The sequence below is a fragment of the Xiphophorus maculatus genome, chromosome 11 (genome assembly GCF_002775205.1).
Source record: "Xiphophorus maculatus strain JP 163 A chromosome 11, X_maculatus-5.0-male, whole genome shotgun sequence".
Classification (NCBI taxonomy): domain Eukaryota; kingdom Metazoa; phylum Chordata; class Actinopteri; order Cyprinodontiformes; family Poeciliidae; genus Xiphophorus; species Xiphophorus maculatus.
In genome coordinates this window covers 2,261,711-2,278,628 of record NC_036453.1, presented here as the reverse complement: position 1 = coordinate 2,278,628, position 16,918 = coordinate 2,261,711, and the positions used below count along the sequence as shown (strand labels likewise).

At 41.7% G+C, this 16,918-nt stretch overlaps 1 protein-coding gene across 5 annotated transcripts in view; it reads right to left on the bottom strand.

Moving 5' to 3' along the window:
- Positions 1-809: 809 nt before the first annotated feature.
- The window catches only part of tet3 (tet methylcytosine dioxygenase 3), a 53,181-nt gene continuing 37,072 nt past the window's right edge, over positions 810-16,918 (bottom strand). For all 5 annotated transcript variants that reach the window (XM_023342842.1, XM_023342843.1, XM_023342844.1 and 2 more), the window contains 8 exons: positions 15,783-15,873; positions 12,246-12,339; positions 10,918-11,126; positions 9,857-10,007; positions 9,669-9,758; positions 9,293-9,430; positions 7,304-7,649; positions 810-7,067 (listed from right to left, as the gene is read on the bottom strand). In XM_023342842.1, coding sequence (XP_023198610.1) covers positions 5,137-7,067; positions 7,304-7,649; positions 9,293-9,430; positions 9,669-9,758; positions 9,857-10,007; positions 10,918-11,126; positions 12,246-12,339; positions 15,783-15,873 — 3,050 coding nt within the window. In that variant the 3' untranslated portion in view covers positions 810-5,136. The remainder of the gene's footprint in view (positions 7,068-7,303; positions 7,650-9,292; positions 9,431-9,668; positions 9,759-9,856; positions 10,008-10,917; positions 11,127-12,245; positions 12,340-15,782; positions 15,874-16,918) is intronic.

Here is a 16,918-nt window from a genome sequence, read left to right as displayed (position 1 = left end):
TTTTATGATGATTATGTCATGGTCAGGTGTCTTTTGAGCAGGTAACAGGTTCAAAGTGGCCCAAATTCACACAAGTAATGACTGGTAAGGCAGGGAGACTTCTTAAAGAGGAACAGATTTCTTCCTGGTTGGAAGGTGATCAAATATTTATTCGGTGAAATAAAATGCAGATTATTTATTTAAAAATCATAGTGCATTTTTCTGTTTGTTTTGTTAGATTTCTGGCTCCTACGATTGAGGTTCGTCTATGATGGAAATTCCTCTCCATCCTTCATCAGTGGGAATAAATTGAAAAGTTGGAAATGTCTCAAATACTTCTTTTCTCCATTGTATATTTATTTCTCTTCGCTCAACTGGTTTGTAATACTTTGGAATAGTTTTACTATTAAATAATATTTTTTGTTAGATTTATTTTATGAGATATATCAGACATCTAACTACTGAGCATTCTTTGTCACTAAACCTGACTATCTTGTTGTTTTGGATCATTAAAATGTATTTAATGCATTCATGTGTTTGTTTGTTTACCTATTTTCTTTGTCAAGTCAGGATTACTAGAGTAGAGCTTAATATGCCTCCAAACCCTGTTTGATATTTGGCAAAGTTTTTGTGTTGTGCTATTGTGTTTTATTTTATGTTAATTGTCTTGATGCCTCCTATGTTTACAATAATAAAAAAATTAGATCCTTATGTTCCTATGGTTACTCATCAGAGTGCAGGAACCAAATCAGTGACATGATGCATGTTTGGCTCCAGCTGGAGCTAAACGCCCGTCACTGTGATGCTCCGATTAAAACAGGAAAAAACCATTTCACTTTAATATTTTTTATTTATCGCGCAACATAAAACAATATTGTGGGGTTTTTAACCACGTACACTATGTATTCACATGATACACCATACAGCTACAAAGAGAGGGAAAGAGAGAGAGAGACTGAACAAAAACACTTCTTTTTTTTACATACTGCATCATTGACATAAAAATAAAGAACCAAGAACAATCCTACAAATCAAAAAAGGAATGTAGCTGCCACTTGTGTAGGTTCATTTTCATCTTTTCGTATGGGCCAGGGTTCAAGTCTCTGTTCCTACTTTGGAGAGTCTTCAGTAAATCAGGTGTTCATAATTTTTCAACGTTGGGCCATAGATAATGAGATGCATTTTTTTTTATCTATATTTGCGTGGTTCAGAACATCAAACTATACAAGGTTTAGAAGTAAAAGATGGGCGTGAGTAAAAAGGAAGTGCATGACTAGGGAGTAAAAGAGTGAAGCAGTACACAATTCTGGGATTGTTCAAATACCTTAGCATTCATCTAACATGTACATTTACAACATCCTCAAAAAAGATTATTCTAAAAGCCTTTGGTACTCGCTGTACCAAATATAAATCCCCAGATAACAGTCCTTATATATTCTGATTCTACTTGTCATCCTAGTTTTACCAGCTTAAAGTATATTTATGGAATGAGTATTAATAAAGAAAGTGATCTGCTGTCGGAGAGCCCCTCGAGCCCGGCAGAGAAAGAGAGAGATGTAAAAAACGTGTAGCGTTGTAACAAGACTTATTCATAAAGTCAGCACCAGGGGGCAGCTTCGCGCACTTCGAAACTGCTTGGATTAAAAATACAGTTTTATTGACATTCGAGGAGCTCGGAAAACAAATATTCGTTTTGCTTTTTTTTTTCCTATGGTTTTTTGTTTTTTTACACAGTGAATTTTTAATGTGTTAACATCATAGCACCGCCTGTCTGACCTGCCCCTACACCCACCCGTGTTTTTTATTTCCCCCCTCACAACATCTCAGAGAACCCCCCAAACAGAACATTTAGAGATTTACAAAGTTAGATGATAAATGTTGGACACAACATCCTCAGCACCATTAAGAATGTATAAATGTGGGTTACGTAATATGAATATCAAAAGGTAAAACAAGCTGCACCAGTAGAACTCCTGCTAGCATCATGCTAACGCTGCCGTGTGGATCCTTAAATAGTAAACGATACAATAAGGAGTTATTTAGCGACACGTTTACACAAGCAGGGAGGCAGATGGTCTGCAACGCAAGTGGGAACGATTAGCAGGCGTTAGCTTATCTCACCGTCTTCCGATTTAGCCTAGCTTGACTGTAGAAGCTAAAGTAAGGCTTCCACTCGTCAATGTCGCTAATTTTCATGTGGAAATGTGGCCACAGAACTGCAACCCAGGGGTTCCAGTTTGTTGTGTAACCTCTTAGTGAAGTGACTGAGTGGAGTCGTGGGGGAGGAGGGGGTGACGGGGTGGCTCCACGGTGAGTAAGCTAGCTAGCCGTCACACCGCACACATCAGATACCCGGGCTCATGAATGAATTCTCTAAAAGCGACCGCGCTTTTGTCGTCGACAGGCTGACATGGGGTACAGTACTTCTGAAAGCGAAAAACAGCAGTGTAACTGAGCAAAAAAGATTACACACAACACACTGAGACCAAGTGTTGCTAAGGGCTTTCTGAGACTTCAACACCCCCCGCCCCAACCCCACCCGTCCCATGTCGTCCATGGTTTTAGTTTACTATCCTCACCAGTTAAATAATCTTACCTAAATAGTTTAATATTTACATTTTTTTTACCTCTTTCTTGAGAAAATGAAAACAAACAAAAAAAACAACTAAGCTTCAAGTTGTCAATAATCGGCTCTTTCTTTTGTCGTTAAAATCAAGATTAAAAGTGCTTTTATAAATCTTTTCTTCTCTATTTACAATTTGTATTAGCTATATAAAAAAGATGAAAAAGAAAATAACATCAAAGACAATCATCATCATCATCACAATGTAGTAATAAATAAGAGTAAAAAAAAAAAAAAAAAGCTAAAATGAGTGTAGAAATCTTTAGCACACAAAGGGACATGCGGGATTTTCTGCCCTCAGTAGCAAGTTGGGATAGTTACCAGTGTCTCTACGGCGTGAGGTAGAGAGCTGGAGGCCTGGTGGGGCCCGGATCGCGGTCCATAGCCCCGGGCCTTGACCCAAACAACCACTTCTATAGAGTTGTCGGTCGCTCGTTTTTCTCTTTTTCAACAAGCAAACTACAGGATTGTGAAGAAAGTAAAAAAAAAAAAGTGATTCAAATTACTGAAAATGCTCATCAATCAAGTAGTCTCTCTCTTTGGTTTTTGGGTGGAAATGTGTTCTTTCACACACACCTCCTCATCCACTTATAGTACACAAAGCGAGAGAGTATTTGATGTTTTGCATTTGGGCGCCTACTCCCTGAAACTATGGTAACGTCCGATGGTTTGCCTTTTACCTCTCATTATTGTTGGCCCTCAGTGGAAAGCGCTGCTGATGTGTTTACTAAGAGATGTCATGACTGACTGTGCTTTCTCTGCCCTGGACAGTGGACTCTGTTACCATCTGCCAGCATAAACACTAAAAACTCCTCAACAGGAACCTGTTTTTGAGCCCAGTGGCAAAGCTGTGACCCCCCAAAAAACAACCAATTTGATTGGCTGGCTCTGTGGTAGGACGGTGCCTGCAGTAGCACATGCCTTGCTCTGCCCGAAAGATGACAGCACCATACAGAGGAAAGCACCGGGCCCTCTGTAGTAAATCAAGTTTAAAAGGACAGCACCAATGTGTGTGTAGGAGCACCAAGAGCACTGCAGTCCCAACACCGTTTCCTTCTGCTAGAGCTCAGGATGAACTTTCCAGATGCATCTCCAGACTTCAGCCTGATGAGCTGCTTTATTGAGTCTTACCAATGGCCACCAAACAGGGAGTGAGAGCCCCCTCTGCTGGCCTTGGGTGGGTTAGAGCCTGGCTTCTGAATGGATCTCAAGTGCTTGTTTGAATAGGCAGTCACTGCTGCCCCCTAGAGTTCACTCTGGAAAGTTTTCATCCCTAATAAACAGATGTAGGAAGATAAAGAGTGTCGCCTGCTTCAAACCCATGTGGAAATTGCAGATCTGACTCGAAGAGCATTTGCAAGTTGTTTTCTTTTTTACTTCTGTGAAGAAATAAAGTGATATCTCAGTTTTAAGAGTGGGAAATTATGTCAAGCAAGCAGCATTGTCATTAAACTTGCCTTCTGCGTGACATAATTATCGCCCCAGGGTCTTTTAAGACAGTGAAAGCCTCTATTTTGGTTCCCCACCTGTGTCCAAATAACAATAGTTGCTCCTCCCGCCTCACCCCCTGCAAACACTACTCGAGCCACATTTGAGCACCAAAATACAGCATCAAGTGCCACGAACAGAAGCTGATGGAAAACCGATCGGAAAGAGAAGCTGAGCACCAGTTGAAAGTTGGAGGAGTGCAGATAAACAGGAGGAGCGCATCACCTAGCCGCAGACAGGCAGCCACAGAGTTTTTCACCATGCTCTCATTTCAAATGGATTATTTTCATAATTGGTTTCATTGTTCATGTTTGTCTTATTTCTGAAATGTTTCACTCTTAGGATTCAAAGAGTATTCTTGGAATTCTCATTGAGGTATAATTTTCTGATAAAAGTCTTAGATCAAATCTACTTTTTTTTTTTTGCATGAAACCATGATTAAAATTTCTGTTACTTTTCTCTCTGATTGGGCAGATTACTGCTCCTCCTGCAAATAGAGTTGACACGGAGAAAGGAAATCAAACAGAAAAAAGGGGGTGCAATTTTTCCAGACTTGGAAAAACCAACGGTCTGAGTGACTCAGACTGATTGATTAAAAAATAAAATGTAAAAACAACAACAAAAAAACAATTATCCCATTAATAATAACATTAACGAAAACAGCAATAATAATAAAAAAAACAAGTGTTCATTATAATAATACCTGTAATAACATAATTGACAGTAACAATAGCAATCATAATAATAGCAATAATTAGAATCATTAAAATTTTATAAACAAGAAAAAGCAATGGAGTTCCTCTCCGGAAACAAGAGAGGAAGAGCACCACAGGCAGTGTGTCTGCAGCCCAAACCACTGCCTGACATGAGGTAAAAAACAATAAAAACGTCCCCCACTCACCCTCCTCCCTTCAGACTACGGAGGAGGCTGGATGGAGAGATGCTAGACTGTGAAACAGCAAGGAGACATTTCTCTTGCTCATTGCCTTTTCTACCTGTCCACTGCACCACTTTGGTGCTTTCAGTCTTTCTGTGTCTGTCTGGCCTCAAACAAAGTGGCTGTAGGGCCCAGTGACGCGAGTGAAGGCATAGGGAGACACAGTAACCATAGAAGTGGTGTAGAATGTATGAGATAACCGTGTCACTGGCCCGTCTTTCTTGTCTTTCGACTGTCCAGGTCCTGGACTGGCGCCAGTTAACAAAGACCCCCATTTGCGTTTCTTGCCGAGTGCCTTGATGTCTTCCTGGGAGAGGCCAAGGAGAGCTGCTTCCTGCTGCCTCTGCAGTGCTCGCTCTGCCAGCAGCTTCATTTTGGCCTCCCACAGAGCCAGGCCGTGCATTGGCTGATTGAGGTTCTTGTGCTGGTAGAAGACGAGGGAGATGCGGGTGGGATGAGAACGATCGGGCTTCTTAAGCGGAGTGGTGGCGTGTAGTTCCCGCCGGGCGCATTCGATCAGGACTGAGCCGTGAGCTGGTGCTACTGCTACGCCGCCAATTGCGGGATCCAAGAAGTTGTGTTCGCTGTCAGACCACACCTCGTCCTCTTCTTCACGATGCTTGAAACTTTCGACATCGCTTTCAGCTCGGCAGGGATCGCAATGGGCTTGATCGGACTGTTGCAGCGCATCAGGGAACAGGCGACCCTCGGGAGCGGGAGAAGGGGTGCTGCCTGCCAATGAACCTCCACAAGACTTCCAGGCCTTTTCTTGGATCCCGAGGGGAGTGGAACACCGGTTCTCCCCAGTCTTGGACCAGATCTTGTCGGGATAGGCTCCTGCAGGATTGCTGTGCTTCAACCCAGGGCTAAATGCAGCAGGTCCGATGCCCCAAGGATTTGGTTGGGGGCTAGGAGCAGGACTCGCCCAGTGCCTAGGGGTAAGTTGCCCTGGAGTTAGTGGGCTTGGGGTGGCTGGGCCTGGGGTGGCTGGGCCTGGAGTGGCAGGACCTGGGGTGCCAGGTCGTAGAGTGCCTAAACCTGGGGTACTTGGACCTGGGGTTCCAGGACCAGGGGTGGGTGGACCTGGAATGCCAGTGACGGGGGTGCCTGGACGTGGGGTCCCAGGCCTTGGAGTTACTGAGCCTGAGTGAGAGGTAACAGGTTGTGGTGTACCAGGGTAAGAAGCACTGTGACGTATGGCGCCTCGATATAGGTTGCCCTGGTGCCCTGTGCCAAGGTGAGGGGATGGAGGTGGAGATGCAGGTACCTGGTGTGCTGGATTGGTGGAAGCAATTTGGGGGTTTGAGCATGGGTGGGAAGTCCACTGCTGAGGGTACGGAGAGGACTGGCGCTGCTGGGCATGCTGGTGAAGCTTGTGAAGCTGCAGCTTGTCTGAGTTTAAAGAAGAGACATCAGGACTTTGTCTACGGTTTAAGTGGCCATCCCAGTTATTTGAAATAATGCTCCCATTAATCTTATACCCAGGCCACTGCGCAGACTGCGGGGTGCTTCTTGATGTGTTGGCACAAGCCTGGCTTGGCAGTGCCCCTTCATAGACTGGTACATCCATAGGCTCTTGTTTGATGAGCGGAGTGCCTCTGTTGGATGGCTCAGAGGAGACCGAAGAAGGACGGGACAGGCTATAGTTGGCAGGCTGGGCGTAAGCGCTGTTGTTTGGTTGGTTGTTTTGCTCTGGGTGGCTGTTGGAAGGCAAGTGGCCCTGAGGGCTCTGAGCATCAGACTTTCTTTCTGCCTGGACAAGCTTACTTCGACCTTCATAGGTCTTCAACTTAGGACGGAAAAGAGCATTGGGAGGGTAGTTGAAGAAGCCGTAGGGCATTGCAGGCAGACTGGGATGGTAGCCATTTACTGTGTCTGCGGCAGAGGGCTGGCCGACTGGGGAATGATCCCCCCTTGCATAGTAGGCAGGATTTTGATAGATGTTATTGAATGGGTCTGTTGCCTGCACAGGGTATCCATCTATTGATCCGTTAATGGGCTCCCGCTTGATGTCCGGCTTCATCTCCTGCTTTATGATTTCTGAAAAGCAGATTACAAATAAATGAAAGTCTTTCAACACCAGGATACATATTCAATTATTGCTATCCCTTTTACTCTACACTTTTGCTAATGTGTCATACTGATAGGTAATTACAAATAGGTCAAAACTTAAGTTCACATCAGGTCAGATGATAACCTTACTATTACATCTTCAGTTTTTTACAACCGAATTCAACTTTGTGTGACAATCAAAAAAATCAAAGAGCGTGACTAACCTTTAATGCCTGGGGTTTGGGGAGAGCTGCTGATGCAAAGTTCAGTCTTGACCACTGTTTTCTCTGGAGTCTGCTGTGTGAGTTTGCTTTTCTTCTTCTCTGAGGCGGCCTTCTTGGCCTCCAGTCGGCGTTGCCGGCAAGATTTAGCAGGCTCGGGCAACTTGCGTACCTCGCGACGGAAAGCTTGAAGTACCTGGATGGCTCCGTTTTGCATCTTGCGGCGCTGGGCCTCTGCACTGCCAAACTCATCTGTCAGTGAGACCGTGTACAGTGGCAGCACATGAAGCTGCTCATCTTCAGGGATTTCCCCCACTTTTCGGTTGTCCTCCTTAGTCAAGGTACACACCTACCAAAGCACAAAAGGTAAATGTGAGGTAGGCAAAAACTGCTTATGAAGTTTTGTACAACATATTTTTGGTACTTTGCAAAAAAATTGATAATCCTTCAAATTTTTCGCATTTTGTCATGTTGCCACCATAATTGTAAAGCAGGAGAAAATTTGAATATGGTTTCTGAAAAGTGATATGGGCATTGTAATCAGTCCCTTTAACCATGATACCAATTACAAATTCGTCATTGCCTTTAGAGATCACAGGATAACTACATGAGGTTCACATGTGTACAATAAAAATTCAGCATAAATACAAGTGTCAGGGATAAAGTTGTGGAGAACTTCAACGAGGGATAAGTTAAACCAAGCTTTGGACCATGAAATGAAAACTGAAAAATTTACCAAGACATAGACGTCCATCTGAACTAACAGGCCAGGCAAGGAGAGCATGAACGAGAAAATTACACCCTATACTGGTAGGGTAAACGGTGGGTGGGAAAACCTTTTGACAGGATCAGTGGTTGTGCACTCTACAAATCTAGATCTTGGCACAAGAAGACCAAAATAAGTGCCATTTACAATTTGCCGTAGGTCATGTAGAGGACACCGCAAATGTGTAAAAGAAGGCGTTTTAATTAGGCCAAAACTGAAACCTCTGGCTGACACTTAAGCCTAAAACTGTCAGCCAGATTGTTACAGGTTTTTCATTAATCCAAGAAGTGTTCAGCAAACAAAGCCCTTTTTCTAATTGTTGACCAGTGTTTTGCATGTTTCCACTGGCATTTTCAATTCATCTCAGATTTATCTAAATAGGATTTCATATTTATCCATAAGGGGCACATGAGTAATATAAATAGTCTCAGAAGTGAAAGCTCAGACAATAGAATTCATCCAATTCACACATGGTAATAGATATAAGTAGGCAGTAAAAAAGTGTGGTGTGATTTATGACTGTGTAGTGTGAAGTAATTATCTGGCCTAAGTGCTACTAAATGTTATTTAGGTGGAGAAATTCACCCAAATCTGCCAGGTGGGTTTAATTATACAGACAAAATGTTGTGTGTGACAAAAGAACTGTTACTGCACATCATTCTAAACACACTAACACAGTGAAACACGGTAACGTCATGCTAGCAAAAAAAAAATCATCAGCAGGGAAAAGGAAGTTGGCTGTGAAAGAAGACGATCCTGGGAGGAAGTTGCAAAACACTTTTACCTTCAAGCAGGACAATGACCCTAAACATATCATCGTCCTCACTTACAATCACTTAAAATTCACTGTCCTGTAGTCTGTAAATGTATCCCTTCTCTAGCATGCCTCACATAATTAACTGAATTACCTTCTCAGCATGTCATCAAGTTCTGCAGAGACCTGGTAGTGAGCCAATCAATTAATTCAGGTACTTTTTAACAGAGATGCATCTAAAAATTGAGAGCAGGGACTTTTGAGGACTGGAGACAGAAAATAAATCATACTGAGATGTAACAATTATTTGCCACGTCATTTTTCTTCCACTTCACAATGATGCACTGCTTTGTATTGGTCAGTCGCATAAGATTCCAATATAACATATTAATGTTTGTAACGTGACAACCGTTGTGCTTTTTACAGCTTTGAAATGCACAATAGATTCCAGAAGAATGCTGAGTAGGTTTACCACTGTGCAGCCATTGTGCAGGTTATGCTGGTCCTTATGAGCGTGGGCACAGAAGTCCATGCAAGCTGTAATTCCAGAGAAGGGACGGCCTTCCTTCAAACCCAGCCTGCACTCCGGAGCTCGCTGCTCTGCCGCACACTGAAGTGGAGGGTGGAAAAAAAACAACTTATAAACTCATTAAAGAAAGGGACCATTTAATGAACTTAAGTTCCTTGCAGTATTGAGTTTGGGTCCTGGTTAGTTAGCGTTTTAGTTTTATAAGTTTGACAAAAAAATAAAAATCAACCAAAGTAGAATTGGATTAATACAGTACAAGCAAAACACTTGAAGAGTAGGTGTTTGACATAAGTTGGTGATCTGCCCTATGCAAACACACCTGGTTGCTGTACGCCTGTGGAGCCAGTCGCTTGTACAACGGAGCCACCTCAGTTGCCAGATTTTGGAAGTTGTCCCTGAGTTTTTCCTCCTGACAAGGAAAACGCATTAAAGACATCAGAAACTCCACAGATTTCCAGGTTTGGAATAGCATTGCTTCAAAATAGGTGGTTTTGATTCGATGTGCACCTCTTCGGGATGATCTCCTTGTAGCCGGAACTTGCGTGGCGTCTTGCTTCGGGCGTACTTACAGCCATTAAAGTACATGCTCCAGGAGCAGCCAAATGAGAAGGAAGCTCCACACTTTTCAGAGTCTTTTCCCTGACAGGCACAGGTACGACTGCAAGGGCGACAGAGACCACAAACTCTCAACTTCACTCACAACTGTTAGGTATCCAGTGAATTATAAACTTATTTTTCACACTTGATAAACATGTCAGTGGAGAACATTGGGCTGCTGCTGGTCAGTTTTACTGCAGCATTATAAAAATGTTTGCTGTAGAAGTCTTTTGCGTAATGAGGTGCCATTACGAAATACGCTGTGCAAACAATGCTGATTTAGAGAAGTATATTTTCTTTATTTTTTATGGTATGACAGTGAATGTTTCTATGTCGACTCTGTAATGGACGCCTGCCTATAGACTATAGTCTAGAGCCCAAGTTGATTCAATGTCAATAACAAACCTGACATACATGTCATTTCTGATTCAGATATCTGGCTAAGGTCACTGACCAAGATGTTGTTGTCCTGTATTGCTGAAAGGTTATATGTTTTACCTTAAAGCTAAAACACACATAAACTAATGAAAACTATTCTTACAGTACTCATAGACGTGCCTTTTCAATTTGCCAGATGACTTAAAGTCTGCTGCCTTACATCACTTTCTGAGATCAGTTAGCTATGCTAATGATACCAGCACCACAAATAAGTCTTTAAAATCAAAAATGTCACCAGAATGTGTTTTTGAATTTCTTTCACTGATATTGCAATCATAAACTGTATTTTTTTTAAGTTATGCCAAACATTTACAGAAAATCTACTTGCTCAATTACTTTTGTTGCTGGGTGTGGCAGCTTTTTACATCATTCTACCAACATATTAAACCTCAGTAGAGTCCAAAAGTTGAAGCTTTTTTAAACTCCCATAATAGTCAGAAGCACATTGAATCAAGCATTTGCGATGTTATAAAAATACAGAACCACAGTGTGGTGTTTTCACTTTTACAAGCGTTTTCCTTCTGCCTACTCACTCGTCATTGAGCCCGCAGCGCCGGCTGGTGGGGTTGCCATACTTAGTGAGGGTGTCTGTCACCTCGTGGTAAAGCTTGTCGGCCAGGGATTTTGGGATGCCTTCCCAGGCTAAAATAACAACGATGATGACTGCGTTGGCACAGTGGTGGCCGGCACGCTGACGCACCAGGCACAGGAGTTTTTCTTTGTCGCTGCCTCGACGAATCACCTGGCGAGAGATCGAATGAATTCGGCTTAGCTTTCATTCCATGTTTAATCAAAAATAAAACACACAGTAACTACAAGTTAGTGTCAGTTTTGTAGTTGCTTTGTTTGTCCAGTAGATGTCCAGCATGCATAAATTATCTACTGAGGAAAGAGGAGATCACAATTACAAGAAAGCCTCTGCCCTAAATATATACAGTCATTTTACCCAAATATTTACATACAATGTGTACAAAAACATAGCCTTTTTTCACAGTATGCAACTTTAAATCAGATTACCTGCACCTACTTCAGATCAGGTAGAAATACTAAAATTGTGTCAATTTGCAAAATGTCAGAATAAACAAGATAAGATTTTCGAGATTTTTTTTAGAGTGGTATGTGTGTAATGACAGTCTGTAAGGTCATTCAACATTTTCATGAAGTTTTTGGCTTTTTGTCTGTTCATACCAATATATTTTCACCCATTTCCTATGTTTTCTTATTTGTTGTCCTATGACTGGATATTCCTGTGGCGTCTGTGTTTGTAATGTAACTGATTTAATTGTTTGAACAGATGTCACTGGGACCCTCAGGCATTTGGATGTTGTACCTAAAGGATGAACCAGACTTCTGCAGCTCCATAATTCTCTTCTTGAAAACTTCCTGGATTTCTTTAGATTTTTCCCCACCATATCACACAAAGAAGCATGCAGCGTTTAAGATGTCCCCTTAAAATAAATCCATAGATGGGCCTCAATTTGGCTCAGTTGTTGTTAGTTAACTAATCCACCTTTTATGAAGCTGCAACTTCATCTACTGGGCTTTTCAGAACGGTTCACTTTATGTGAATTTCACACATAATGTGAATTTCCTCTGCATCCTCCAAAATATGCACAAATACACATTCCTTTCACACAAATCACAAGTTAATTTCCTGTCACAGTTGCTAAGGGGGGTCAAACATTACAGAGCACCTCTGCTTTTTCAAATGTTCACTGGATTATAAGACTATCAGAGCAATATTCAAGAGTCTGAGGAAGATTTTGAAAGACTTGAGTGTTTTATGAAACGTCGACGGTTATCCCACATAGATTGTGTCCTGGCTTCTACTACACAGCGGAAGTGATGTAGTTCTACTTACCCACTTGGCAATAGGACAACCATGGGAGCTCTTCCCCTCTTTGCCTGTGTACACCACCTTCTCAATTCGAACCGCTTCTCCCTTCTCTCCGTATCTGCAAAGACGAAAACAAACAGTTTAGCTATAGTTTGCAAATGACAGAACAATGGAAACGTCAATGTTAAGTTTGGTAGAACTTCGTCACCTGCATTTGATTAGGGTTAGCCTAATGGACACCAATGTTTTGAAGTGTCATGTTTTTAAAACATTAACATTAGATTATAGTATTTCTTCAGTATGAAATCATTTTTATTCGAATATAAAGTAACTTTAAAATAAGAGTTTGTAACATTTTTAGATGGGTTGGAAAAAAAACATGAAATTTATTGTTTGCCTACAGGAGAACCAACCAGTAGTCTGCCAGGCTAATGCTATCTTGAAATGATTTATGACAGAAAAACTATGAGATTCAAGGAAGCAGTAAGTAGAAAGCATGCCTGATGTGATGCTACAAGGCACTGCTATAGACGAAGCTGACGTCAGCTTGTTCTGTGGTTGCATGGTTACTGTATCCTCTAGTGTCCTCTAGTATCATTTAATAAACATACTTTAAATAAATAAATTAAACATAATAAATGTTTAATTAAGAAGAATCTGTATTCTTTTTTTATTTGCTATTCTAAACAATGGGTGAAATTACATTGGCTAGCTCACGAGGCATGCCACATGTGATAGATAGTTCATCATACATAATTGTACAAAGAAGCAGTTTACAGAATGATTACCTTTTAAATTACTTGTATGTATTTTATATTATTTCACTTCAGAACTTTCTGCGCATCACATTGTATTACAGTCACGAAGCAATGCTTCCATGGGGATTATTGAATGATATGATAATAAATGAATATGTGTTGTGCAGTGTTCAAAAGAGAAGAGTGAATTTTGGGTAATGTGTTTTATGAATGTCTACAAATGTGATCTAAAGTGTTTTAACTCTGTCAACAAATTAGATAGATTGTCAAAACATATCAACCAAGGACAACTTAAATAACTTGACAGAACAAATATCACGGGTTGTTTCTTTCTTTAAATTTAACATTAAATCACCCTTTTAATGACTAATGCAGTCTCAAAGGTACCTCTCACCCTTACCTCCCTTATCTCTTTACAATACACAGGAAGCAAAGCTCCCACAGAGCTTCACTGACTCACCACCAGGCTTCACTGTAGATTTTGTGTTCTTTTTAGAGTATGCTTCATTCCTCCTCCTCCAGACCTGCCACTGATCTAAAGTCCCCAAGAATTCCTGTTTTTATTCACAATTCCACTACAAAATCTCAAAACACCTATTTGGCTCATTCAAACAGTTGCAATCTAATCTGAGCTGATTTTATTTTTGGCTCAGTTCTTGGGGTGCAGACATGGAGCCCTTCAGTCTTAAAAGGGAAACTGAAAACTTAGTGCCTGCTGCCGCCAAGCTGCAAGTCTGTAGTGTTCAGTCAAGGGTTTTTGACAACATGAGTGGCTTGGAATGTGTATTTAAGTCTCACCTCTGATGGCAGACATTGATGGCTTCCCGTTTACTGTCATGTCCACATGGTGTAGTCACAGTTCCTGGAAGTTTAGAACTTGCAAGTATTATGCTTCCCATGGGTTATTTTAGGCTATCTTTCCAGGAGATGGCTGCCTGGAATCTGTTTTTCAGATGTTGATTGGGGAAAAGTTCCACATTTGTCATCTGCTGTTGTCATGCCAGGCCACTAGATGGCACTGTGATTTTAGTATGTCATTGAAGGAGAAGTGCTTTTGTTAACAGTGACCCATCTCAAATTCCCATTGATGAAGTGCATTTAACACATACAGTATATTCCTAGTCAGGAATTGTGTTAAACTGATCACGTTAAGTAGCACACAGCACAGTGCTAGCCATGATTGTTTCTGTTGTTATCTGCCAGATCTTATGTAGAATAAACCCTACAGCTGTGCGTTCTGAGCATGTGCGCTTTAACACCTGCAGAGTAGTTCTCACCTCTGCAGTGGGTGTTACAGGAAAGTTTCACTGGTTTCTAAAAGTACCGGAGTGAGAGACTCCAGTCAGTGGTGTTGTGTAAAAGCGCGGCTGGATCGCAACAAAAATGTTACGGTTTAACTGCAGAGCGGCTCCGTGTCGACGGGTTCTCAGGGTCTTTTCTATCTTTTTGTTTCCTTTGTGCAACTCAACAATCACTTCTCTAAACTTTTTGAAGTTCAGAGAATATGACTAAGACTTCTGTCTTAGTCATATTTCTAACACGCAATGAAACACTACCATGATCACCACAAATATTAAAGATTTACCATAGTTTTCCAAAGTAGGATTTTAAAATGAATTTGAATAAAATATTAGCCAAATTAGTTTAATTTAACTATTCAAACACCTGAACAATTGTAAATTTTGTCAATAAACTTAACTTGCAGTGAGAAAATAAAACCCTGATGTTTCTTGCCCATGTCTGGAAAAGTGTGTAGAGGCATACAGCCACCATTACATGACTGAACTCTGCTACAGTAGCTGGGGTGAAGTGTGTGTTCACAGGACTCTGAGATATTCACACAAAAACGGCAGTTACCCAGAACCCACAGGTTTCTGCACAGCAGCCAGCATCAGGGATAACACATGGAGACATGACTGTGCTGATTTCAGTGTCACGTGAACGCATGAAGTATTGAGTACTGTATGGAGTATAGTTTCTGGGGGGAGGGTGGTGTTCTCCTGTTAGGTGTGCAGGAGGAGAAATGGAGGTCGGAGGTTTGTTCTGGGGAGGGGTCAGATCATCAGAACCTGTCACATGTCCGTTCACAGCTCATATCAGGTCGCCCCCCACTCCCACGCCACCCCCAGCTGGATACCTGCCATTGTGAAACCCGCAGCCCTGAGTAGATTTGGCGTGACAGTGAGGACAAGGGGCTCCTGCTGAATAGGAGTCACCCTGCAGTAGCTGAGAGGGCCTGGGGATTAATGGCCGTTACCACAGGGATGGGCCTGCTCGGTTCAGAGGTGGGTCAAAGGTCAAGGTAGGGACAATGGGGTCTGGGCATCTTGCGTCATTTCTGGAACAACAAAGAGTGGGCTCTGGTGTAAACCCCCCTTCCACCCAGTCCTGAAAGTTAAAGGCTGAAATGAACCTCTTAACCTTTTGAAAAGTTAAACTGTGTCATCATTTAGAAGCAAGACAACAGACCGTGTTCAATAATAATGCTATTCCTAACAACATAGAATAAGGTGAATATAGTGCATATGACACTAATGTCATAGTTTGTTTCAAAATTATGTAATAATCGCATCATTCAGTCTATCCTTTCTCCCTTCTTGTTCTCATTCTCAGCTGTTCTGCTGCTATACGCAACACACTTCTTTCTAATGCTGATGATGCTTATATCTCTCGTTCCTCCAACGAGATTCTGGGTCACGGATTCCCCGGGGACAAAACAAGAGGAGGCGGAGGGAAAGAGGAGAGAGTGAGAGGGAGGCGAAAGCATGCAGGAGGAAGTGGTAGAAAGGGAGAAATGGCACACCTCATCTCCATCAAACTTCGTATGGAGGCTACTGTAGGTCCCGACCCCAGGTGATTGTAGTACGGCCCTTCATCTTTCTCCAGGATATGTTCTTGGGAGAGAGAAAGTACAGGATAAGGTTTACACACACACATAAATATATCTAATAATACAAGAAAATTTATTTAAATATAACAAAATATCCCCAAATGACAACAATTAGTTTTCTTACACTACTGTGAACAGCAGAGGGCATTGCGCTTTGCTTTATAGATTCTTGTCATTTCTTTTCAAATATGTTACTTGAAATAATGTTTTTGCATGAAAACCTTTATTTTTTCCAAAAACTTTTTTTTCTAAACTTTGAGGGAATAATGTTTTTCCGCATAGACAGACTAGAGTTGATAAAAAGGTGGGCTGAGGTACACACAGGGTAATCCTCAAAGAAAATCTGTTAGTAGTCTGCGACAGACTCTTCCAGCAGGACAACAACCCTCAACAAACAACCAGAGATAGAATGGAATAGTTTTATTAAAGCACAACCAATCTGACTAAAATTGAGCTTTTTGTTTCACAGCTGTAATAACTGAAATAGTTGTCTACTGTCTTTACTGTTCTGCAGCTGGTATGCCTTAAAAAAAACAAACTCAGTGGCATCATCTTTGAAGCTGAGGCTGAAATAGTATGCACATGATTACAACATCTGGTTCATACCAACACACAGGAGGATGTATATCTACTCCCCCATGCAAAGATAGTGGTGTGTGAATGTAGGGTGCGGCCTGCTGTTTGAAGCTTGCACTGTGTGAATGTGAATGACATGTATTGCTGTGTTTGATCCTAGATCATCCACCAGCCAGGTGAATTTCTACCTCAGACTGTACTGGACCGCTCTGAAACGGTGCTACATATGGGAACCACTACTTTGCTTTCACCAGTGCACAGAGTGCATAGCAGCTAACTCTATAATTTTGTCCAAATGTAAATTCTTTATCAGATCACTATCTGAGCAATGTGCAGTTCTCAGATATGTGTGAGTGTTTCTGGTTAAAAAGGCAAAGTGAGGTCACATTCTCCTGGCAGTACATGGAGGAAACAAGGTGTGGCTCATGGGAGGGAGTAGAGGAGTCATACCATATTCTTGTGTGAAAATACTA